General features: G+C 43.9%; 2 protein-coding genes across 2 annotated transcripts in view; both read right to left on the bottom strand.

The window, feature by feature from the left end:
• Positions 1 to 16,094, bottom strand: part of REL (REL proto-oncogene, NF-kB subunit) — a 33,095-nt gene extending 17,001 nt beyond the window's left edge. Inside the window, exons 1-4 of the mRNA XM_027453277.3 lie at positions 15,908 to 16,094; positions 10,963 to 11,105; positions 7,868 to 8,016; positions 3,385 to 3,476 (exon numbers count right to left, since the gene is read on the bottom strand). Of these exons, the coding sequence (XP_027309078.1) occupies positions 3,385 to 3,476; positions 7,868 to 8,016; positions 10,963 to 11,105; positions 15,908 to 15,914 (391 nt within the window). The 5' untranslated portion in view covers positions 15,915 to 16,094. The remainder of the gene's footprint in view (positions 1 to 3,384; positions 3,477 to 7,867; positions 8,017 to 10,962; positions 11,106 to 15,907) is intronic.
• The window catches only part of PAPOLG (poly(A) polymerase gamma), a 40,005-nt gene continuing 24,377 nt past the window's right edge, over positions 10,968 to 26,595 (bottom strand). Inside the window, exon 23 of the mRNA XM_027453276.3 lies at positions 10,968 to 11,105. The gene's annotated coding sequence lies outside the window, so the exon portion shown is untranslated. The remainder of the gene's footprint in view (positions 11,106 to 26,595) is intronic.

Raw genomic sequence — 26,595 nt, 5'->3', positions numbered from 1 at the left:
CACACAACTTGCACAGAGGAGGTTTAGAACCTCTCCTGCCTCTAACAATGGACAAATGGTGCCAGCTAACAGTGGGGATTTCAAGTGAAACAGCCTTACAGATAGGCTTTCGGGGTGACTCAGATGCAGGCAGCCCCAGCAGGCACAGGGCACGATGTGCAGACACAGCCCTGCTATCACCCAGGAGCTCGGCGGTAGGCATCAGTCGCTTCAACAGCTAGGTGAGGGTGCTGGAGAAAATTATCTTGAACATGAATCTTTTCTGAGCAAATTCCTACTGCTGCCCATGACGGCCACGCGTGTCCATGCCACGTGCTGCCCGGTGCGGAGGAGGGATGACACCGCCAGAGAATTTGCATTAGGACTCGCTCTCCCTTTGCCACCCCAGCTGCCTGTGGCACCCTGGCTTCCCTGGAAGATGAAGGCCCCTTTACACAAGGAAGTTTGGAATGCAACCTTGTGGACCCACACCTTGCTATTACTGCAGCCTTTACTGACACGGGCAATACACACGGCGGCAAGCTGGAGACATATTTTGTCTGTTAATAGGGCCCCTGCCTCAAATGGGGACTCGGGACGGGGATTATTTGACTGATCCAGAAGAAAGTGGGAAGAAAAAGAAAAAACTCCTAGCTCACAAACACCCTGAAGACAGGTTTTCAGCTCTGTGAGAACTTAAATGTTCAACACAACCTTTTTCACATCGCCGAAAAATACCGGCAGTCCTGCAGAACTTGATGTTCCTACAAGGAAGGAGCAGCATTAACTTGCAACCTGCTTAGAGGACGCACCTAACCCCGAGAAACTTCTCTAATTAGGAAAGTTGGATAACTTTCCGAAGACAAAGCAGTAAATAAATGCACAGTATGGGATGTATACAACACATCCTGAACCACCTTGAAGAATGGAGTGACACTCTTGACCTTACAAAACAAGCCAACTAAACCCATACATAAAACTTTCAACCTTATCAAGCAGTAAGCATTATGGTGACTGCTGCTAGCAAAAACCTGTTTTGATCAACTAAGCACACACAATAAAAATACTTCTGTCACTAATCCTGTTTTATTAAACCCTGGTCCTGTGCCCTTCTGGGCTCCGCGCAGCGTGGGACTGCCCTGAAGCAGCTGGAGGCCATTCTCAAGGCGGCTCAGCTTTGTGCTGACACATTAACAAGTGCTGAAAGGCAATTACGCAGGCTGGGGATTGCCAGCAGCCCCTTCTCAGCACAAGGCCTGCCAAGAGCAGGGTGCTGCCCTGTGTGTCACCCAAGCGAGGCTCTCCCCTGCTGCCAGGGCAGGTCTCCCTGCTGTTGGCCGGGCAGAGAGGAGCCCAGGATCTGATGCCACCAAGTGCAACCAGTTGCAATTGGCCCAGAACGATTAGTGAACTTGGAGCTCTGTGCCAACCACTGCACGAGTCTACTCTCAAACTATTGTAAACATGCCTTTACTCTGTTACGCTGAGCAGCGCTAAGAACAGAGCTCTGTGTGACTGCTAAAGCTTCTTTGGTGAAATACACCGACATAAAAGGAGTTTATCTTGTTCTTTTACTGCACAACATCAAGAGAAAATGCCAACTCACGTTTTACTTATGGAGTAAAACAAAGCAAGCCAAGGGGGCTGAACAGAAGAGTTCCTCCTTTTTGATTTAAAATCAAGGTAAAGCTGGCTGAGTCAAGGTGACAGTAAGTCAAACACTACTTTATACTCTTTAAATTGTGTTGAAGGACTAATTTTAAAACATGCTATTGTGTATGAAAATTACCAGAACTAGGTTCTGGTTTTGATGGACCATCAGCCTGACAACAAACAGCTGTTACCTAGAGCATTTCTCATCCTGTAGCGAGTTCAACATGTTTCTTTTTGTCCTGTTCAGGACAAAAGCAAAGTATGTATTTTGAAGCTAGCTGGAAATCTAGTTCCCAACCCTCCAACAAGGGCCTTACCTGAATTTAGCATGACTTCTGTGGGTATTGAAAAGGGTTTGAAAAATCTCCAGGTTTTTTGCCACACCTAAGCGAATACATAAATGCATTCATGATAACGCCTTCTTCCCAGAGGCACTACTGGTGCTTGGTACCAGAGAAGCAAAAGAAGAGTCCCCAGCTTCCTTTCCACAATTTCTTAAATTCTATAACTGGGGATGACTATTAATAAGAAAGTCAGCATTGAAGCAATACGATTTTGAGGTAACAGTATGAACTTACTGTCAGCCTATATGATTTTTATTTTAAATAGGCAGTCAAAAACTGGGGGCCTTTTAGGTTTTAAAAACGCTTCATCATTCTTGATCAGTAGAAGTTCAGTGTGTCAACAGTGTTAATGGTGCTATGTTTGTAAGAGGTTTTTTATTTAGCAATTGTATCGTGTGCATTGGCTTCAGAATGAGGAAGTTAAAGGGTCTGGGATGGGGTTTTTTCCTAACGCATGCATGTTTTAGTTTTCTAACTCCTTAAAGCGATTGCTGACATAAAATACATGCTTTTTCTTGGAACTACAATACACAAGTACAAGACGTCCATACCATCAGCTGAAGGATTTTGACAAGAATGTGGAGAAACTGAAAGGTGTAAGTTAAATTAATTCCAGTCTACTTTACATAGTACAATCCTGAAGACTGCACTTCTGTGCAGTGAATTCAGACGTCAAAGAAACCTTTCTCTACAGGATGACAAGGAGCAAGAACAGAATTCTGTGCATTGATTTACCAGTCACGTGGCTGTGAGATACATTGGTTTAGCAAGTTGATCTAAGGGAAAACTGTTGTGTTTTTTTTTTTGCGAGTTGGTTTTCCATTGGAGCATCTTGCTGAGTCTCTTCACCATGTAGCCACACGGCTTCTCTATTTGATGCGAGGGAAGTGGTAGGAGTGTGTGACCAGGGATGGAGGGAAGGGCAGGATGACGCCTTTTGAGAGCAGCCCACAGCTAGGTCAGATCAGCTATCATATAAAACTACAGCCTGCGGGTAGGTCCCTACAGGTGTGGTTCTGTAGCAGCACAGCTCGCCCCTGACTTGACTGAAATCGGTACTGCTGTGGATTTCCTTACTGCCTGTACCAGCTCCCATGCTATAAAATCAAGCAAGGAGCAGCATCAGCACCTCTCCTGCAGATAGCACCCTATCTGCAGGGTGGGAGGGACAGAAAAAGGCAGCTATCCAAAGAGATTCATAATGTGATGCCAGTGAGGAAAGACTAGGAGGGACACAGAAAGGGAAGAGTGTTTCTCAAAAAAATATAAAAATTGGGGAAAAAAAAGAAAAAAGAGCAACCCATTGCTCCACCACAGAAGCAAAGGCAGGACAAAAATGAACAAACCAACCAAAACAGTAACATCCTTGAAAAGAGAACTTTCAACCAACCAGATAAGCTCTACTCACCGTTAAAAGGGTTGATCTTCTTCGAGATTCGTAAGGAAATTGATTCCTTCAGGTCTCTCTTCTTCACACACTGAATGCCCAAATTCTGAAAACTGAAGCACATACAGAGGGATTTCACAAAGTAATAAAATCCTCAGTGTAGAAGAGTGAATAAATTATTTGCTGTTGAACAATACTGTGATAATATATGGTATAAGAAATTAAAGAAAATGTTTATTTTGAGAAAGTTGTAACAGATCTGAAAAGCAGGGATGCAGTTTTTCTAAAACAAAGAGCAGAAACAGAATAGAAAAATACCAAACTAAAGTCCTAAAGAGGAATATATATTTCTATATTAAGAATTGTTACTCTGCAGTAAACCCAGTGATTAAAATTTGAATATTCAGTCTCGTGTAATTGAAAGTGAAAACTATTTTTGTAATCAATAAACCTGCTAGTGTGCACTAGTTAAAAATGTGTGCTTCTGGTTTTATCAGGGAATATAAATCTTGAACGCTATTTTAATGGTTTTTAAAACAAGTAAAAACAGGTTTTGAAATCTCATGTAGTTATGGAAAGGTTCTGAAGAGCTGCAGCTCTTCCTTATTTGCATAAAAGTGCAGGTCACCCCGATGCAGGAGGTGGGGGGAGTCCCAGGCGAGCTGACTCTTTCCCACATGGAAAAACCATGACATCATCAAAGCTGAGTGGATGTAAAGCAGGAAGTAAAAAAAAAAAAAAAAAAAAAAAAAAAGAAAGAAAGAAAAAGAAAAAATACGTGTATATATAAATTAAAAACAAATAAATCCATGTTTCATAATGTTACAATAAGCTCAGGAGATAAACTGTGCCAGTAGGCTCTGACAAGCTTTCTCCAGAACTGGCAATTTCCCTTACTTTGAAATGCCACAGAAGTTTTTAACTTCGGTTTTTGGTTATGCCTAAAAAACACCTTAATCCACCTAAATCCTTCCTCCAATAACTCTCAGGGGTAGTCTTCTGTTTCCCTGCTCTAAGCAAGACTATCCAAGTGTGACACTGATTTTGATTCCCCCAAAGCCCCTCGCCTGTGCCCGATGGGCTCTGTTCAGAGGTTCCCACATCCTCTGCAATCAGACTCCACTTCCAGCATCTGTACAGTAGACGAACGCATAAGCTTCCCTTCCAACCCGATAGAGTGCCCCAAAAGAAACTAAACCACACTAGCATGTCACAGTGAAGCACCTGGACTTCACGTTGTGGCTACTGACACGGGGGATTTGCAGCGTACCTCGGCAAGCAATCCTGTTTGTGGGGACTACTCCTTCAGGGCTCCATCACGGCACACACAACTTCTTTTTTTCCCCCCAAATACCCACTTTATTCTACTAGTTCAGTGCGAAGCACACTTCATGCCCACGAACAGACCTGCTTCTGTGCTACAGCCCCGGACTGCCAGCTGGTAGTGCCAGACTCTCCAGCGATCCCCTGCCAGTGGGGGACATCACAGAGCACGACTGCAGCCCTGGCCTGGGGAAAGCTGCGCCCAGCCACGCAGGGACTGCCAGCCTTGACTCCGCGCCTCTCAGCCATTGTCAATGAAACCTCTCGGGGAGAGAAACGAGACTTTTAAGTGCCCCATAACTCTCAGATGACAAGCGTTTTCTAAAACATGCGCTGTCACAGTGAAAGTGTCTACTTAACTATCGCTGAAGGGAGGGCTGGGTCAGAGAAGAAACCGTCGAGAACCTCAGGAAGCCTGCGGGGTTTCACATCAGCGCGAGCTGACAGGAAGCAAGCGAGATAACGAGAAGAGAGGGAGAAGTAGGAAGAGAGAGAAAAAATGAAAGGCGCTTGGAAGAAAAATCACCTATGATATCATCCATGTAGAGAGAGTGAGAACTAGGAAGTAAAAATTTTAGTATACAGGCAGTCACATGGACGCAACACTCGTACTTCTGCCTTGACAGCTGGGCCACGGAGGGCTCTGATCAAGTTTAGGCAGCAGTACCACGACCATTAGACAGCAGGAAGAGCAGAAGACTGTGTCCAGCTGGACCTACGTGGGGATAGTTAAATAAGTGGAGTGCAGAGTAATTGCTCAGGCCAGTCCCAAATCTGGGATTAATAATTCCAGTTGCACAGAAATAATCGGGATTTTTGCTCTGTTTGAGATGCTCAGCAGGAGCACGCAGCCAGAACCACTACCGAGAGACGACATCTCCTGCTGGCTGGTATTGTGCGAGGCTTTTCTCCAACACGGACTTGAAGGGAAGAATGTGGACATTGAGTCACCAGCCACAAAAAGGAAAACGACTTTAAACATCCAGATCCAATTATGGATCATGCTGTTCTTTCATCTTAAAGTAACCAATGATTTGTTAAAAAAATGAGTGTACCAATGCTGGAAACATTTCAAAGAGAATATTTAGAGCCTCTTCCCATCAGAATCTCAGATTTCAAGCTCAACTGAAGCTCACAGTTGTGTATTATCAATAAAGGGACAGTACCCCAGACACCATTCTGTAAGAAACTAGGAGGCCTCTAACCTAAGGATATTGAGAAGAATTCGTGGATTTCATGATTTCAAACAAATGAAATGGAAGCACAGCATTATGTCAAAGAACAGGATTTGATGCGTGCATATAATGGAAATGAAATCACAATTTACAAATAAACATTTGCAAAGCATGCCAGTGCTTTTTGGTATCACACCCTACAGCTAATAGATTTCGGAACAGAATCTCTGCAGGCTTAACCGTGTGCAACAAAACGCCAAGAGGAAAAACAATCAACAGTGTCTTCCTGTGCCTGGCGATTGCCAGAAAAGGTGTTAGGCAATCAGGCTTTTCTGCTTCAGATCAGAAGCCACAGAGATGAGAGCAGGAAGTGGGATGGGCTACAACAGCAGACATTCTTTGACCCTGGGTGATGAAGCTTGATTTGAGAAGACAAAGGGGAAGCTGGTGAAGGGATGGTCAGAGGAAGGCGCAAGGCCCCTTACCAGATTAAGATGTCTACTGCTGCCTTTTGGACAAGGTAAAGGGGAACTCTGCAGGGAGGCTGGTCAGGATGAGATTACAACAGTCAAAATGGGAGGGAAGTGCCTGAAGGGACAGCACTACCTTTCTAGAGAGGTGTTACGGTGAAAAAAAAATATTAAAAATGACATTTTTAATATTTTCTTTTAATATTTCCTTTTCTACCGTTTATCAATAGGAGAACATTGTAAACAGACCTAGAAACAAAAAGCTAGTAAAATCTTTTGAATTTGTAAGAGCAGAAGACAGTACAGGCAGCACGATACGTGTCACATGAATACATTTGCTGTGTACATTCATGATCACTTGAGCCTGAGCTGTATGTTGAAAAAGTATCTCCACTTTTAGAACTGTTTATTTCACCATCAGGCAATTATCATCATCAAACAGACCTTGTCTTCAGTTCTCGCCTTTAATAGTGTTCTACTGACTAAACCCACATAAAAACGCAGTGATTTCACCAACATCAACCGAATCACATCAGACTGAGAGCAGTAAGTAAAGCTGCTTATACACTGAAATATTTACCTTACTTTCTTCCCAGCTCCGTTTTATGTTTACCTCAAAGCACGAGCCTTCTTTCAGATCTACTGTGTTGCAAGCTGTGAGCCACAAACAGTTTGTCAATTCCAAATTCCCCTCAATGGCAATAATCAGTCTACACTTGTTGCAGTTTACTCTGCTTTTATTTTATTCCCTTAGACTTGGTAGACTTGCAGGGAACACCACCACTTACAATTGTACTTGAAATACTCCTTTGGTACTTGAAATACTCCCTCTGAATAGCACCGAGAAACATACTATACAAAGCCAGAATTCTCCTTACTGCCTCCAGAATTAGACCCTTCTCTGGCATGCTTGCTCTACAGAACTAATCCTGAGCAGAATCTATACTTTTACTCAAAAAAAAAAAAAAGGCAGCCCAAAACAAACAAACAAAACCCCACCAAAATTAACAAACAGCAGCAACAGTGACAACTGCCAACACATTTCTAGATGTGTCACAACCACCATCATCTAAATGACGTGATATTCAGTCACTACAAACTTTCTCCACTGGTTTCCAGAAAGTCTAACTAGAGTTCCTGTGGAAGACATCAACTTCCCTAAATCTAGGGACGCGCTAATTCTAATGTTGTTAACAATTTATCATTTTTGTACACTGAAGGAGAAGAATATCAAGCTCAGGAGCGAGAAGCGCTACTGAACTAGACTGAAAAGCAAAGAAGTGGGAGGAAGAAAAGGAGATAGACACTGGGAGAATGAAAGGAAAAGAAGGGCAAACAGGACAAAAGATGAGTGTGTGAAACACTGAAAAAGAAGGAAATACTTCTAAGAGCAAGTTGCCTTATCTGAGAGGGATTAGAGGCTTCAGCAAAGACAACACACTAACTGCCCTCTTAATCACTACTCAAGAGTTTCAAAACATAAGATTAGCATATCACTTGCACATTAATCAAATTCCAAGCAACACCACTACTCACGACAGGACTCGCCGCTCTGGCCCAAATTCTGCTTCGTAGTAGCCGTCTCTGCAGTCTTTTCCAACCAGGTCATGAGGGTGTGGCTTGTAGGGTTCATTCTTTGTTACCAGTGTAGTCCTTATTTTGACTTTTCCAAAATAATTCAGAATCTACAAAAAAGCGAGATATTTTCTAGACTTTAGATATTAGAGCTAGTAAAGTCCCAACATGGAACAGAAAACACATTTCATCCTAAAATATCCTATGGAAGAAACACCACTGCTAAGAAATTATCCAAGACCATTCAGAATTTTTCTTCCATCTAGTTCAGTTCTGTTCATTTCACACTGAAAACCAGCTGTTTGGCAAAACATTTGTGAATTTATTATTCTTTCTTAAAGCATGTCTTACCTATTTGAACCCCGTGCAGAAAGCCAAAAGGTAATACGTAAGCTCCAGAAACTTAGAGTAAAGCAGATTGTAATGCTGTAAGACCAAACATTACAGGACACATTTCTTTACCATATCTACACTTACAATGAAAGATACAAAATCCTGCCTAGGTGACCACACACAAATGCTTATTGAAAGGACAGGTCTAGCTCCAAAGAGCTAGATCCTAGGAAGAAGCTCGTAGAGCCTCAGGGATAACCATATTACCTGTGCTTGGACCGCTAAGTAGCAAATGAAGATCTTAGCAGTTGCAACATGGACATAAGCCCCCATGAAGTCCTTTTTCCTTAATTCTTAGATGAATACTCAGTCTTATGTTCAAGCGGAGGGGCACTGAACTCTCAAGCTCCTACTAGGGAGCCTTGACAGAAGTCATCACAGTAATTCAACACACGTCTCTCAGGTGTGTGGAAGTCTTCCTTCGTGCTGATGGCTACCAGTGAAGTCAGCAAGGGTTGTGTGGGTGAGTCTAAAAAACAGTTTGTCCTGAATTGTTTGAAGAGTAACAACTTGAAAGCAAATACAAGATTTGCACCAGCACGTTTGTGCAGAGGCGTGCTCTCCTCCTCCACTTCCCCTGTCCTAGAACTAGCTGTTCCTTCCCTCCTTCAGCCCCTTCTTTCCTCCTCCAAGGAGACTCAGGGATTCATCATATGCTTTTCAATCAACAGCTCAACCTTTGATTTGACCTATGCTCTTCTAACTTTCACCATCTGTCAGCTTCTTCAGCTTCCAATTAGGCCCCTTTCTTGGCATTCACGTACACCAGTTTGCCCTTAAATAAAACTTCCATCACTCTTCTGTTTCTTCAAATATTACATCATTTCTCCCTCACTGCATATCTACACCCTTGAACTTGAAGCGTGATTGAGCCACTTTGATTCTCCAGTTCCTCCTTGATGTTCATCTCAACCACACCATGAAATTTAATCTCATCCTCATTGAGGTTTCCATCTCTGGAGGGGCCTCCCCCAGCAACTAATCAGCATTGAAGCCTCCTACAGGCTTCAAGGAGGCAGGAATTCACCTAGAAATCACCTGCTATCAGTATCCATCAGCTCTGTCATTAACAGTCACCTTTAGAAAAGAACAAAATATGCCAGGAGTGCACTGTCACCTATCAAGTCCCATCTTCCCTTTGGGTTTTCTGGCTGACTTTCACACGCATCACAGCGCAGGCTGAGGAATCGAGGGCTCACGCTGCCCAGTCAACTTGTGTCCTGACACGGCCTCGGGGTGAGAGTCTGTCAAAGTATTTATTTTTGCCAGCACACACACAGATCTCGCCAGCTTGTTTGTGCTGCACTTCACCAACTGAACAAAGAACTCTTTTCTGCATTCCTTTACCAACTCTAGCACTGTAATAGTAAAAAGGGGTCCTTCTTGTCTGCTTTTTCCCCCATAGTAATTCTGCCTTCAGGGCAAGACCAGCTTCCTCAGCAGCACAGTTGCTTTATCTAGTAGAGGATCTCTGCTGCTCAGCACATGACTGCCAATACCATCTTTCTCAAACTCTCCCTCCTCTGAAGGAGATTTTATGCCTCAACTTAAAACAATTTATACTTGTCAGATTTCACAACCACTACATCTGTTCTCTTACCGCTGTGTTTCCAGAGACTCCATCTTGGCTCCTCTTTTTTTTTTTTTTTTTTTTTAAATATTGCACTATAATACTGTAATTCAAGATGGCAAACACTTACTTCCCATTTATATTTGAGCTTTCTCTTCTAATCTCATTTCTAAAAGACTTTCTCCAGATTGAAAGGGATCAAGGAAATATTATTAATTTAAACATCAAACGGGAGACCAGAAGTTCTTCTATTTTACCCTACTAGTCCAGGTCTCTGACACTCCTTTGTCCCAGATATGAAAGCTACTGATCAAGTGCTTCCATTCTACCTCTACTGTCCATGTCTTTGATCAAAGCAAGGACAGTTCAGCCTAGTCTGAATCCCTTCATTCTGAACTTCCCAACCTATCCATAATGCAACCACCCAATTTGTCTTCATTGCAGGTGTTCTAACCACATAATTCCTCTTTCTTAGCTCCTTTTTAAACTCTGTACCCCTTCTAACTTCACATAGTTCATGGCAGTCTTTTGCAGAGCCCAATCACCAAGCCACCGGCTGCAAGGCACCTTCTTAGTTTGCTTGCTTGTACAAAATACCTTCTTTCACGCTGTGCCCAGCAGCTAGACTAGTCTTGTCAGATTTTGTATGCAGACAACCTCCTTCAAAGCGCTCCCAAAATTCATATTACAATCCAAGTAGTAAAAAAAAAAAAAAAAAAAAAAAAAAAAAAAAAAAAAAGCCCAAATAACAACTAAGAAACCAGAACAAATGTAGACACAGAAAAAGCTAATAACAAATGATTCCCAGACAATGAGTAACTTCAGCAAGTTCCCCCTCTACAGGCACTTTGTTACCAATGACTACACCTTCTTCTTTTCCGCTAAACTGGAACAAAATCTTTATGACAAAATCTTTAATGAGGAGCAAAGAACTCTTTTTCCACTCTGTTGCAATCACATTTGCAAGCCAAGGAAAGAATAACAGAACATGTAATAAAAAGCATTTTATTTACTGCACCGAGGTCCACACGTAGCTACAGCACAATGTACATACAGGCACTGGTAACTTATGGAGAAAAATAGTATTTCTTACCTGTATAGAAGGGAATGTCTTGTTGTTTTCAGTACTGTGTTCTCCTGGAATGCTGCCTGCTGATCTTCCCTCACATTTGTATCTGAAACGCATGCCCCTTTGCCTGGGTTGTTCAAATATTTCAATGTAGGGCTCAGGGCCACCTTAAAAAAATAGAACACAACATTTTCAGTGCTACTATGCAGTAGAGCTTAAAAAGCAGCAGAAGGAAGGCTATATGCTTACGTGCTACGTGAGGATTAGAAGATCTAGACTCTTTGATTCACATTGCCCACTTGGATTCATATCGCCGACTTGGATCTGCCTTCTGGGACAATATACTTTTTATTTTATTTAAACGTGCATGCACATGATTGAAGAGGGATGGGAGTGAGTGGGAAAACAGACCTCAAAGGAAGTACACAAGTATCAGGGCCATGTAAATAATAGGAAGGACTCCTCTCCATCTCACTTAGAACTTAGCTTGTTTTAGCTTTTAGGGACTATGTGTCTGACGAAAGAGGGTATTATTCAATAGAAGACATTACTTTAAGGGGATGCTTGATATTTTTAATAACCACATGCTTTTAGGAACAGTTACCCTCTCAAACTACAGGTACCATCAGTACTATGTTTGCTTGAATGCCCTCTGAAAGGGAAGAGGTTTCCTCAGAATCGATTGATTTAGTTACTATTATAGTGAAGCAGAAACTATGCAAATTATGCCAAAAAAAAAAAAAACCTACTGGTTTGAATGCCATCGCCGTGGGCTCAGAAAACACCTGATTGCTTGTATTGAATTCTACAACTTGGGCTGCCCACCTCCCACAGGGCCAGCTTCTAGTTGCAGTATCTCTCCAGACCACAAAACCTTACTGAAAGCTATTGGGCACTCGTCAGAGTTTTTCAGGAAACATGAGATAGAGACAAGAATGAGAAGCAGAACTCCTCAATGGAGGGTTTAGAAAGACATCACCTTACCAAGAGTATCAATACTTTTCAAGCTAGGTCTTATTGCCAAGATAGTTCCAAGCTATACGATGTATCTCACTGAGAACATCAAACAGGAGAGTCAATCAAGCAGTGACAACAGTGGGATGGCATGTGAAAAACAAATAGCGGAGGATAAGTAAATATTGTAGAGGTTGAATCATCGTGGCTCTGCATGATCAGAAGAACATAGCTTATGGAAATGTCTACTGAGCTCTTTGTCATCTTTGTATAATAGCATCCTACTCAGGCAAGGTTTGTGAACATCAGAAACAAACATGACAGCCAACATCCTGTGGCACAGCACTGAAAACAGTGCTTAGACTTCAACATAATAAGCAAAATAGTTATTAAATAGATTGAAAGCATTAAAAGGGTAGAAGATCCCCTACTTCCTTTTGCCCAAGGTCTGTAGTATGTTAGTCTTGGCAAAGAGGTGGATTCCAGCCTTAGCTCCATAATAAATCCTTCTCTTTTGTTGCACCTACAGCCACCAAGGCACACCTGCGAACACACGGCTTCAACTTCACGAGTAGGATTTGGTGATAGCAAAAGCGATCCCGTGCTGCAGCACTTCATAGCCCAACGTAGAAAAATATATCTTAACAGATAAAGTAATTAGGAGAAGTAGAGAATGAAAGGAGAGAACTAAATCTGAGATGTTTCCTGTCTTACTTGAGCACACGGTGACAGACAGCTGGGGAGCAGCAGTATGTGAAAGCAGCTCTGATGGGGCTGTCTGCAACAACACGTGGCTTTTCAAAACAGGAACGCTTTTAGAAAAGGCATCCTGCTGCAAGCAGTACGTGGTGCCAAACAGCTGAGAACTACGGTGTAGGACTCTATGCGTTCCTTTCTATTTATCAAAATGCACTCTCTCCTCTGATCAGCTCCCATCCAGAAAACTTTGAATCAGTTTCTGACAGCCAACCACGAGCCGTCACATCAAATAAACGTTAAGCACCACTCCAGGTCCAGCTCCTTACAAGTACAGTCACTTCACTAGGCACTTCCCACAACTCATCCAACCTTCCCTGTAGGTAAGCTTTGCGCTTTTTCTCTTGTCTGGAAAATGAGCAAGGCCAGCAAAAGGTGGGGCGATGGGTGATACCAACAAGAAGCCTAGAACTGATGTCAAGCTGGTTGATCAGAAGCCTGTGCTCCTCACAAAGCCAACCCCACATACCAGCGTACGGCTTTTTACCTTTCACACTTCAGTTCATGTGTGTTGCTGTATTTTTCAGGACAATCCAGTGGACCAGGCAACTTCCAGCAGCAGTGAGGAGCAAGTGGTGCGTATCAGCCTGCCTCCCATTTCCCTCAGGTAACTGAGGAGAGAAGCATCTCACCTCCCCATTCTACGTAACACCGCACCACAAATACAGACGCATATCCATACACTAAATTAAAAATGCATTTTGGATGTTCTAATGACAAAATTGCAGCAAAGTACCTACTAATCATCTTCCTTTGGGGATGGACACGCTTGCATAGCTGCTAACCAGACGCACAGTACACCCACATACATTACGTCTTTGCCCAAACTAGCTGGAGCCTTTCTGTTTCAAATTACTGTAGAACAGAATCACTTCAAGTCTTTAATCCTTTCTGCTTTAACCAGCAATTGCACTTCATGGTCTGCTAATGCTTGCTTAAGAGGACCTCTTTTTTCTCCCCTATTAACAGCGCTTTATTTTAAAACTCCGGCTCGGTGATCGCTGTGGGACTGTGGTTGAAACAAGTACCATTGAAGGCAAACCCACTGCTCAACAGCAGGTGTGTTTGTGGGAAAGTAAAGCTCGGTGACACGGTAGCCTCCAGAGATTAAACATTAAACTTCATTTTATCTTGGTTCTCCCTCTCTCCATTTAAGAATCGCGTAATCATCTCTCCTGTGATTGTCTCTGTCATTGTGCCCTGCGCAGGGAGGAAACGCACACAAGTGTTTGTGTGAACTAGAGGCACTATCAGCACTCGGCAGTGAAGTGGAGGTCTGTTCAGTGTTCCCTATTTCTGTAAATGAGCAACGTGCTCGTGAAGTGGCCCAGTTTAACTCTTTCACAACCCACACTCACACAGAGAGGTCCGTCAGTTCCCACACGGGGTGACCGACATGTCCTTTTCAGCATGGGTCACACCAAAATGAGCCCTGCCTAAGAACTCTCTTTCACCAATTTTGAAAGAGAAATATATAAGGCTACCCACGTTACCTACACATTTGTTTCCTCCGTGCTCTGAATACTCCACTAAATAACTTTAAAGGAAACATAGGAAACCAACCAGCACAACTCCATCAGCCAAGAAAATAAGTAAAGCCAGCAAGAGCTCAGCCAGCTTACACTCACATTTGACAACAGAAGTTTGTTTCATTCCAACCTGTTCTAAGCAATATTACAAAAAGACAACCCCCCAAAATCAAAGCATTTCCATCAGACCTCTCCCCAATGACAAACCTGGGACAATTTTCAGTTTGAACGTGGTTGGTGCCATTCGGAAGGCAGGTGGCTGCGACACGCTGCCACCAGAGGGACAACAGGATCCCGGTCTTGTGGTTGTCCTGCTCCTCTGCCTAAAGCGACAGGGCTCTGGAAGGACCACGCACTTTGTGATTTTCTAGCAGCGTGAACGTACTCTCCAGCAATCAGAGAGCATGAAAGCAGAGTAGCTGCGGGTCTTCGTGGAAGATGTGAAAGTATCACCGAAACCCGTACGAGCTCAGGTGACTGCAGCGAAACACAGATGCAAGGGTTGCCCTTCAACTTCGGTATCGCTGCTCTGCACAGAGCACTGGTGACCTGATGTCCTCCACAGCAACAGCCCTTTCTCAAAAGCAACAGCAGACAACCTATCTACTTACAGCCTCCTGCGACAGGTAAGGCAAAAAGACACGGCGGTGGGCAATGTGTTACAGGCCAGCGTGGCTCAATCAAAGCACACACAGCTCATTATTTCAGAAAGAGATAATCTACACGGGAATCCAGAAACTGCACAGATTCTAGCAGAGACAAAACTACTCACAAACTTCCTCTTTGCCGTCGTGTGACATTACAGAACAGCAACCAAAAGAAAAAAAAAAAAAAGACAGAGAAAAAAAAACAACAACTACAAAAGCCAGCTAGTACCAGGAAGTTATGAACTTCCCCTGCTGAAAAATTCCTTATCTGGTTCCTAATTACACTGAAAATATATTCCAGATAAGAGAAAAGTGCTAGCTCCTGCTTTGCTGCTTTGGTTTAGCCGCTGTAAAAGCCAGCGTAACGTTTAGCAGGGAGCCTGGGTGCAGGGCCGCCGGGTTTCTCCCCGTTGGTGGCAGCTCCCAACGCCTGCCAGGAGGGAAAATGCAGCGGGTGAGGGCACAGGGTCCCCGTGCCGAGGCCAGGGAGCAGCTTTCCCCACGCACCGCTCCAGCTCACGCCGCCCAGGCTGGGCGACGCTGCCTTCTTCTCACCCCCCTAGGAAAAGCAGCCCCGAGCCGTCTTCTGAAAGGATGACAAACTCGTTTTAATGTAGTCTAAGGAACCTTAATTGCGCTTTTTGATGTAATTACTCGCTACGAGATCCCTTATCGGCGCTGCTTGGCGCTGATGACACCTCTGCCTCTCAGGGCTACGTTCCCATGCAGCCGGGCCCTGCTGAGCATCGCACCCTGGCCTACTGCCGCCCATACCCCGGTCCCAACCCCATGGGCTCCTTCCACCCCCCAAATTTTTCCCCACGCACTTTTCAGCCTTCTCAGGTCCCTCCTGAGCTGCAGCAGCCCCACAAGACCCCGCTGCCAGCGACCCTATCACCCCCGCGACGTTTCTTCGCCGAGCTTTTCCCTGCTGAAGGAGCTGCGTAGGCACAGCTTTGACACCCAAACCCTCTGCAGGGCAGGGGGGGTGGTCTCGGAGCCCATTTTTGGGGGGCCGTTCGCCCCCCGCCCATGCCGGGCCGTGGCGCAGCCGCCCCCCCCAAGCCCCCCAGCCCCGCTCACCGGCCATGCTGACGGCTCCGCTGCGGCCCCCTCTGTCTGTCCGTCTGTCTGTCGGTCTGCCTGCCTGTCGGGCCGGCCAGGAGCCCGGCTGCGTGCTGTGCTGTGCCGAGCCGTGCCGCGCCCCGCTCGCCGCCCTTTTCAGGGGGAATTTCCCGGCCGGGCCCGGCACCGCCCCCGCCCCGCCGCCCGCCCCCGCGGCGCCCGGCCCCGCCCGGCCCTCAGCCCTCAGGGGCCCAAAGACAGGGCCCGAAGCCCCGGGGGGACCCCAAAACCTCATGCCCTCAGCCCCAGGGGACTCACAACCCCGACCCCACAGCCCGAGGGGACCCGACGACCCGGCCCCTCAGCCCCAAGAGGCCCCAAAGCCCGGCCCCACAGCCCTAGGGGGTCCCCAAAGCCCCAGCCCCACAGCCCTAGGGGACCCAAAATGCCAACCCCACAGTCCAGGCAGGACCCCAAACCCCAGCCCTTTATTTTAAGGATTAACCCTGTGATCTGCAGCTGTGTGTAACCCAGGCTGCTCCACAGGAGGCACCCAGCGCTTCCCAGGGCCCCGATCCCCGCACTACAACCCAACAGCATCTTTCTTCATAGCCCTAGTGCTGCCCCTGCCCTGTCCCTCCGTTAAATTAATGTTCAGAGGTTGTCGTCTGAATAGATGCATTTTCAGGGTGGAGTTTAGGAAGTGAAGCCCTGAAGAAGCTCTACAGCTTGGGAGCTCATACATAGCTTATATATATAAGCTTATAGAGAGATTGTGTAAAGCTTGATGTATACGTTACCTATAAGCTGTATATAGAGCTTGAGATGCTTATAAAATCTTGGGAAGAACAGCACACAACATACACTCACGGCCTTGTTAAAAGCAGGAGTTGTTATGCCCCTATCACATTTACGACCAACATCAGATCAGAAGAATCCTATGGGGAGACACGGGATAACCTACACCCCTGTGATGTTAGCTTGAAAAATTAAAAGCAAGAACGGATACGCAATTATATTTAGGTAGCACGCTGAAATAATTCTATGTTTGTGGGTTAGTTTCGTGCCAGAACATGATTTTTCATCTTCCTTCCCACAAAAAAAAAATCACTGTTAAGATGAAAGATACAAACCACTGCCCTAAAAATACAAGAAATCAGGACTAGGTCTTCATCTCCAGGGATTTCTTGGATTCCCTATGATTGATGATGCAAAATTAAGCAGGAAAGGGGTTATAATAATTTAAATCAAGCTTCGATTTTACCTCCACATACACAACTCCCAAAGCATACACCACCAGAGCCCTCAAACACCACTCTGCACGTTGGTCGCTGGGGCTGAGGTGAGGGGGATACTTTCCTCCTGCATTTTCAGCAAGGTGCTTATTATAAGATGCCAGGGAGCTGGCACACTAACACAGGAGGGTGCTCAGAGCTCTGTCTCAGGGGTCACGCTGCCCTAGTGGAAAAGCAATAGCAAAGCAAGAAACAAAAGCCCACAACCTGAACTTCTCCCCGCTAAGTGCCTGCATCCAAACGCAGCTGGCCCATGAAGATCTAACTACGAGGAGTTGCCTCAATTTTTGAATTCAGACCTGGCTGTGACACACCAGTTTCAGGAAGCCTCCGTTCATAAAGCCAAACAGCTGGAACAATGCTCCCACAGAGTGTACACATCCCTGTGGGTCATAGGAGTGACCTGGATGGGATTCTCAAGAGGGGTACAGGGTATGGGCACACTGCTCACAGCTAGCTGAACCTAAAAGCCCAGGGAGGGCAGTACCCGGGAGCTAGAGCATGGATTGGGGTTCTGGGTTATGATGCAAAGCCAGTTGTCAGTGCGGGCGTACAAAGAGACTCAACACTTTTCCTTTCTTATATTGAGCCCAGTTTGCTACATCTCAGTAAGCTGCAGCCTTCAGGAAGAACAAACCTAGGTGCTTCCCTAACTACTGCTTACATCTCTGGCTCCTGCCTGCTTCTCCAGGCCGTAAGGCTGCTGAATAGGCACAGACTGAGGCACCTGGGGAACTGTGGCTCAGAACAAAAGTGTCTACTCACTTCTTCTTAAGGAAAATGTTACAGTATAGTACACAGTCTAAGCTGATGTGAAATTAAGGGCAATATTCCAGACAATATGACTATCTGTTATGAGTAAAACATCAATAAAAATTCCGTATTTTTCCTCAGTTCTTTTGAACTGCAACTGTTAGGGCCTGCAGGAACAGGCTACTCAAAGATGAACCTTAAGAGTGTATTTTAGAAATTAAGGAAATGTCTAACATACACACTAGCATCTATGGTACTAACTGTGGCTTGAGTTTTTTTATTTCTTTATTTTCTTTTTTAGTTTGAGAGGGGTGCATTTCATACAGCATCCAAAAAACTTTAATTCTATCCCTACTATTTCCTTAAAGTAAAAATAGCCTTTAATGAAACCATAGGAAGTGTTTCACTCTGTAACATCCATGAACCTATTATCTGAATACATCGTAGATGAGATTTGTCTCAAGAAGTCACTGAACAAAGTGACCAGGACAGGGTAAACGAAATCAATATCTTCTTGCCCCTTTTTCCTCTGCATTATAGCTGTAAGTAGATGCATAGGGAAGAATACAATACCAGGCAAAAACAAACCCTTTGTCTAACCCAGCACAGCTATTTTGTAATATGCTTATGTTCCTAAACAAGGGGAAAGTTCTACAGCAGAGAAGCGTTCCATGCTAAAAGGCAAAATCCTAACCAAATTAATAGGGAGCCCTACCCAAAAGTCATGAAAAGTGTATAGGCAGATCCCTCTGTTCCTGTGGCCACCCCGTACACAGGTTTTTTTCTGCCTCAATGTAAGTTTATGGCATAGGAATCATCAGCGATGTGAACTAGAGCATTGCAGTACAGTACTGGTAATTACAGAAACCTGGTCAGCAACTGACACGAAGTGTAGGAACATGTCATAACTTTGGGCATATGCAGATCTTCGCAAAGAGGACGGAATTCCCCTCCTGTAACATTGCATAACAAAAGCCAGGTGCATCACTATTATTTTTGTCAGCTGGCTTTGGCTATAGCCAGAGGCGAGATACCAGAGTTCTTAGACCAGTTTGATCCAGTACTTCACTTCCTGTCTTCCAGTTAAAGCAAGTGCTTTAAGATCCCACTTTTCTCCAATTATCAAGTGCAAAGGCAAGTCTTCCCTCTTGCTTTTCACTGGCTGCCGTGCTAGTGCTGTGAACACCGAGGTTGCTGGAAGGAATCTTCTTGCTTAGAGTCCTTGCTCTGGCCGAGAACATCACAGGGCAGCAACACGAGAAAAGGACAGGGTGGAGGAAATACCAACTCAACCTATTCCGATGGCAAAGGACAACCAGGTGTTTGACATGGCATTTGTCAAGCCTAGGATGATGGCTCTTTAGTGGTGCTCAGCACAGGCATTGCCTAATAAAGACTGCTAAAGCCTGCTGTGGTATGAAAGCGGCATAAGGCAAACTGTTAAGTCTTTATTTCCTGTTCCCAGCTATCTGACTGAGATCAAAGATAAGCCACTTGTCACTGGCCTGATTAAGCAGCCAAGCAGGCATTAAGGTACTAGGAGAACCTTGTTCTAGAACTGATACACTGTACTACAAATAAAAATATGAGTATTTTTTAAATCACCTACTTCTCTCCTTATGGAACAAAGTTAGCAGTTCTGTGTTCTAGCTCATTGCATTTCAGGTCTCACACACTCCCCTGATCACCAATTTCCAATCCCCTGTGCCTTAAGAAAAGCTTCTGTTTGAAGTAATGTATTTATTTATTTTTTTTAATCTCAAAAGCCTTTTCTTTAAACACTAGCAGACCTTTTGAAAGTTAAAGATTTTGCGGTTACTGGTTCTGCTGAGGAAGGTTCTAACACAGGAGCCATTCCAAGGAAAGTCCTGGCTTCCAGATTAATGATAAACTCGCAGGTTGTTCAAGCCCTTCTGCTGGAGCATTCCTGTATCATGCTTTGAGTTTGTTTGACATAGAACAATGCTGCCGTGCCTCCTCTCAAAAGAGGGTGGAGAGAAAGGAAATGCTACAAGGGAAAGGTTGGTCTTGTGGATAAGGCACAAGGCTGTGATTCAGGAGCCTGGAATCTGGCTCTTGGCAAGTCAGCCTTTCTGCTCTTAGGTAAGTTGTTTAATTCGGAGCCTCAACTTCCCCAACAGAAAACAGTGTAGGAGCAAGGAAGTGTCTTCTATCTCACACACTTATGATGCAACTCCTTCAAGGGGTGAACTGCTGATTGTAGGCAGTGCCGAGCACAGGTAGGCTTCAGTTCCATTAATACCCTGGACTGTGCCGGTATCAGAAAAACTCCCTCCTCCCCCCCTTCTCTTTACCTCCAGGCAACTCATCCATGTGTGCTCTTATGCTGTTGCAAGCACTTATTTGACCATATGGGAAGCTTGCTTAAAAATAACCCGGGGGAAATGAAAAGATTGTCTATGGAACAGGCTCAGTAGCAACTGGACCAGCAGAAAAACAATGACAGAAATGACTGTGCCAGCAAAAAGGAATGGGGTGGCACCAAGGCTGGCCTTGAAACAAGACAGAGATGCACTAGCTTCCTGACAGAGTGCTAGCTTCACAGAACAATGTATCCTTTGCCTGTAAAACTGATAAATCCCTCTGAAACTTCTTACTCACAATCCTTCTTTCCCAGAATTAGCTTTCAGAGCACAAGTTTTCAGGCACCTTCTCCCCCAACCCTCTGAAGTGTTTCTTATTCCTTTCTCCCCAGATAATGATGAGAACACGCGTTACAAGTTGGGAGTTTGTGGGGTACTAGTAAAGAAAAATCTTTCCTGTTTGCAAGTAAAGGCAAAAAAGAGGAATGCTTTCTTCCTCCAATGAACTACTTAAAAGCCTTAAGTTACAGTGAAGATGATCGAGTGGCCCCTGAAATGGACAGTCCTACTGCAGACTACTTCGTGCCACTATTAGGATTCATCTGATGCAGTAGTACCATAGTGAGGGGGCTTAGGGAAGAGATGAGCTCAGACTCAGCACAAGGAGCCAGATTAGCAGAAAAGAACTTTTTTCTGCCCAGAAGGATTTTTTTTTTTTCAAATAGATTAGCTCCCTGAGTCAGGTTACTATTGCTGGTGCAATGAGAAGCAATGGAATTACTCTAGCTACAGACACAGAAAATAAGGAGGCAGGAAGGAGGATGGGAATCGTCCCCGTGGCAGCAAGAGGCTATTATATTACCTCAGTCATAACATGAAAACCACATACCAAGAAAAAATAGGCAACATACGCTCATATTAATTCTCCTGCTCCCCCAAACCCCACCATATACCCGCCAGCCTTTAAGCACGGGATCCACCTACAGTGGATAACAATCACTCAACCAAAATTTTATTACAAGCCTTCCCTTTTTCCTCAGGGCTTGCAAGGAGTGTAGGCTACCTAGCATCAGTTTCAGAAGGCCAAATCTGCAGCCAGAATAAGAAAAACGCATATTGGTTCAGTACAGCCCCTCTAGATACATCTCCTTTTAATTTGAAGTCCTACATGCTTTATGTTTAAGTGTTTTTAAGCCCAATGACTCATGCGTTGTGTACAACCAGGACTCTCAGAAAGTGACACCATTCTGAACATAAACCCGTTAACATCTTCTGGAAGCAAATTTATGCATGAAGTCCTCCTACTTATGCAAAACATATCTACAGTCAGTCTGTAGATTGGCCAGCTACTCATCTTATCTGGACGTGCACTAGCCCCTTTTACAAATGGCCCGGGGCTGTGTCATCCTGCCACCTCCCCATGCAAAGCCTTACCGTCAGCAGCTGTGAGTAAGCCCCAGTCAGCACCGCTGCTTCACCCCATTTGAATAAAGTCTCAGCAGTGCCCGTATGGACCTCGTATGTGCACGTACCTCCAAACTACCAGCATGCTGCAATAAAGTGAAATTTGTATTTACTGGAAGGGCAGCATTCTAGTAAGGCTGCACTTTTTATCTGAGCTTTCTATGCCACAAGGCTGAAGCCCCTCATGCTCTGGCACAGAGCAGCGATGGGTTCTGCTGTTTCTGTCCTTCGTTTGGCAGTTGCTACATGACATGTTAACTTCGCTTTTACAACATTTAGGAAAGTTCCACATCTTTTGTGTAATCAATATAGTGGTTAGCCTCACTCTCTCTCAGATCAAATACATGGCAGTAAGTAACAGTTCATCTGCATAGCAATTCCACTCACAAATGTTAATATTGATAGAAACAACATCCTCAGGCTTTTTCAGGCTGAAGTATTATTGTGCTTTAGGTATAGTAAATGTGTAAGCCACCACACAACTCAGGATTTTCAGGTCTTTTAGATGCCTGGAAGAATTAGTTCCTTCTATGTGAGTAGAAAATGTACCTATCAGTCTTGTGACTTACTTTTGATTAAGAGGAGCAATAAGCCAGGGAAAACAAAAATCCTTTGAAACATCTGTTGCACAATACATATTGATAAAAAAGAACTAAAATTCCTTGCCCCATGCAGTAAAAGAAGACCTAGACACATAGCCTGTAGAATGGAAACAATGCAAACAAATGAACGGAAACTGGGACCACAAGCTTCTTCTGCCATCTAATTGCAGGAACTAAAGGAACAGGTCTTCCTGCTCCAAGAGAGATGAAAGAAGTTTGAAAGAAGTGAAAAAAAAATAACTGCTTAATGCAAAAGTTCCGTAACATGCAGGTGTAGAAAGGATGAATTGTGTACTAGAGCCACTGATGCCCTAGCTCCACCTCTGATCAATCTCCGCTGAGACTCTGGGGTGCAAGCAAAGGCAGCAGTGCTGAAGATCAATGTCTTGAATTATCTGTTTCAAGAGGTCTGTGACACGTTGCTGCTAGCTAGCCCAAGTTTTCCTTTGCCTACGCCTAAACAGTTAGAAGATAAGCATTACAACTTCCCATATTGACAGAACAGAAATTGAGGGTGGGGGTCTTCGGAATAAGAGGCACCTGCTTATTGTTTTGCTCATATTTTGCCTTACTCCTTACCATCACAACAGCTCGTCCTTTAAGGACCTGCAGGCCACTCCCGCTGCGACCATGAGTAACTCTGGGGTTTGCGGTGTCTCGGTGAAATGCCCCCTCGTGGTCACTGCCAAGATTTCCTGACAGGGTGTGCGAACTGCTGCGTTCCCTGTAAATTTCACTTATTCTGCTTCTGACAGTGTCATACTCGTGTGGTTTCATGCTTCTTCCAGCGCGAGGATAAAGATCTTGGTGCATAAAGCAGAGAATTTCAGTCCCTGTGGTCTCTCCAGTTCTCGTGTCTAAGAAAAGTAGCCAAAGACAGCTGACAGTGCCTCTTCCAGGAGTTTCCATTAGAGGAAGCCTGCATAAATAATGATCTGCCTAACAGAAAATAAATGTAGATCAAAGTTCCCACTTCTGTAGATTCACAGAAATACTGTCTAAACACAGTGATTTGTTTGAAAAACAAAATCAGATTAAGAGAGTCAAATCTAAGTCTACGCTGAAAACTGAGAAGTATGTTACTTTAAAAAAAAATAAACAGCTGTTTTTGTTAACTTCTTACTCTAAGAAGAAAAAAAAAAGAACGAGAGGACCAGTTCAGATTTAATACCACTTCAAAGCTTTTGAGAGATTAGAGGCTCTCTCTTCATGCGGTCAGCTCCATCTATACAAAATATGACTTACACAAAGCTAAGTAAGATTTCCTATTTGGCACTTTTGCACAGGTAAGATTCCCATTTGGGGTGCTCATCGGACTTAGCTGTAGCCCCAAGATTTGTTACAACACTGAAGACATCTGTATTTGCTAAGTAGGCTTGCTATCTGACATTATTTGACCAGTAGCTGGGATAAACACAGAACTATTGAAAATGTGAACTTGATCAAACGAAACAGCAATTAATGACTGCTGCTGTCTTGTAAATTGCTCGTGTTACCTTGTTTTATTATTTCCACCTGTTCATACCCTATAGTGCTAGGGCTTCGGGGCTGTTTGGGGGAAGGAGATTTATCATCCTACCTCCACAGCGGTCTAAGACTGGAGCACTACGTGCACTGCAACCCCATGAAATAATGACCATGGTCAATCTAATCTCGTATGTGTTTAGGCAACCACATATGATACTATCTACCTACTGTTAGGCTGCCTATTGCACAAGAAGTATATATTGTATTCACTCTTTAATGTACTTAGCAATCAGCTCCATAGGCCAGGAACTGTTATTTCTTTGTTTCATGGTGGTTATTCCAGAGGCACAATGGTTACTTTAGGGCCCTGAGCTCTGTCACACTCCTGACAATTCCTTCCCCAACAGCAGGCAACACCAATGCTCACAGGGTGCAAAAAGGCCATTAACAAGCACACACAAAGTAATTAGCGTCCTTCTAAACCCATCATTTAGTAGCTGTATTTTTAAAAACTGAAGTTTATATTCCTTTTATCTACTTGTTACATACAGCATTATTTCTGCTTCCTGAATGCGCACCATTAAGTTCCAACACCAACATAAAAACTGGCACAGCTATGCAATTCTAGAACTTTTGCTTCTGCAAATACTCCTAGGATCTACACCACACAAACCTCGGTGGCTGGTGACCCAGTTACTACAGACTTGGTCAGTTCAGGACTTTACGCTTGCAACACAGTTAAAACCTTATTTGCAAAACAGCACTGCTGTAACTGGTCAAGTGGAAACCATGTGACCCGACATGTTTTTAATTGTAATGCAAAAAACTTTTCATTTACATAGCTCAGGACTAACATATGCTTCTGTCCTGATGCCAGAGGACACCAGAAATGCTGGAAGTGAAAAAAGAAGGCCACTTGAATAATTTACTCAGACAATTATTGTCTCATCATTACCATCCCTGCTTAGAAGAATGTTTACCAGTGCCCCTAGAAGAGTGGAAAAATAAAATTAACTGCATAGCTGAATGGAACCACAGAATAAATTATATTTAGCATAGCAATTACAGTTTCTCCCAGCTTATATGCATTACGAACAACCTGTGTATTTGTGTGGTCAACAACCCCACCTCATAAACATCCCTGTAATTAATTTGAAATAACAAAAACCAGGTGTAGATAAATGCTATTTTTGTTCCCTTCATAAGATTATTTCACTACTTAGATATACTTAGTTGATTCACCACAAACAACGAAGCTCAGGTCCGCAGCCAGGAGAAGGACCCAAGTCTGCCAGGGATGAAGGTGGTGGCAAGAACCTCCTAAAGTGATAAAGGAAACCAAACTGATTATGATTTATGAAAACAATAAACAAGAAAGTAGCCACTGCTTAAAAGATTACGGTGTTTTTCATCTCCCCTTAATAGCGGCCATAGCTGCTCTGTGAGCTACTGTTCTCTAACAAGCCTGTCCAGCTCTCTTTTGCAATATCCTCCCCAATTCATAAGCCTGTAGCCCAAACCCATCAGCTTTTGCAAAAAGATACTGCTACACATGACGTGTTAGAAAGTGCTGGTGTTTTATGAACAGAAGTTTGTTATCTTTATAAATTCCTGTTCTGGCTGAGTAAGATGGAGGAGAGCCAGAATTCTGTGGTTGCTTTTACAAGAGTGTCACTACCTTTACTCATAACATGCTCAAGGAGCAAAGACTGATTAACAGCTTTGTCCAGGAAATCAAGGAAGATTCACACTCCTAAAGCTACAGAGGAAGGGTACGACAACTTCACTCGACTGGGTTTCTTCCACCTTTGAGGAGATTTAAAGCAACAGCACATTAGGCCCTAGAGGCACTCTCATCGTGTTTGTTCACTTCACTGAAGAGCCCTTGATTACAGCAGTAAGTTTACTAAATTTTTGGGCCACACAACAATACGTTCTTAGCAATACAAGAAGTGCCAAGAACGTAATCACACACCTCTTTCACAGAGAAAACTTCCACTTGGGTTGACTGGAATTTCATCTGAGTGATAAAAATACACAGCCATGCAAACATACCATTCATTTAAGTATTGTAAGAGTGAGAGCTACCTCTAACTTGCTGCAATCTATCATTCATTCAGAAAGATGCAATGTACCAGTTCACATATATGACATTCAAAAATCAACTTACCCCATTCAGTAGCTACCACCTTTTCCTAAAGGAAGGCATTTGGCTTCTGATGAAACCAAGCGTCATTTTAATGTTGAATCTAAAGTCAGATAGCTTTGGACCTAAAATGCACAATAGTGAAATGAAGTCTCATATCATGGCTGTGCGTTGGAGGCCAACCTGTGGAAAAACCTAGGTGCTATGCTGCAGTACCTAACATGCATTTTAGGGATTCATGTTTCTCCCAGTAACGGTGTCTCCATCTCATTCAGTTCCTCAGCATTATTTTGTGACACGTAAGGACTACGTGGCTTTAACACAACCTGAAGCAAGGAGCCTCCTATGCTGAAATGTACTTTGGGATATACAGCTTCCCATAAAATTTGGTGGGATAATTCTACAAAGATTTACTCAGTTAAAAGCTACGCTCATCCTTCACATAAAAGCCAGGATTAGGTGCTACAGCAGCACTTTCTCTACTCAGCAGCAAAGAAAGGCATCTCTAGCAGAGTGTCTAAACCCAGATCTTAAAGACTAAGTAAAAAGTCACCTGGGATTTGGACAGTTAGGACTCAAGTACTGGTCTTTTTAGTATTTGTCTTTTTTTTTTTTTAAAGGAAAAAAACTCAGCATCCACTCATTTTTCTGAAGC

This window comes from Anas platyrhynchos, chromosome 3, assembly GCF_047663525.1.
Source record: "Anas platyrhynchos isolate ZD024472 breed Pekin duck chromosome 3, IASCAAS_PekinDuck_T2T, whole genome shotgun sequence".
Classification (NCBI taxonomy): Eukaryota; Metazoa; Chordata; class Aves; order Anseriformes; family Anatidae; genus Anas; species Anas platyrhynchos.
Note: the sequence above shows the minus strand (reverse complement) of the source record. Positions and strands in the feature narration are given on the sequence as shown.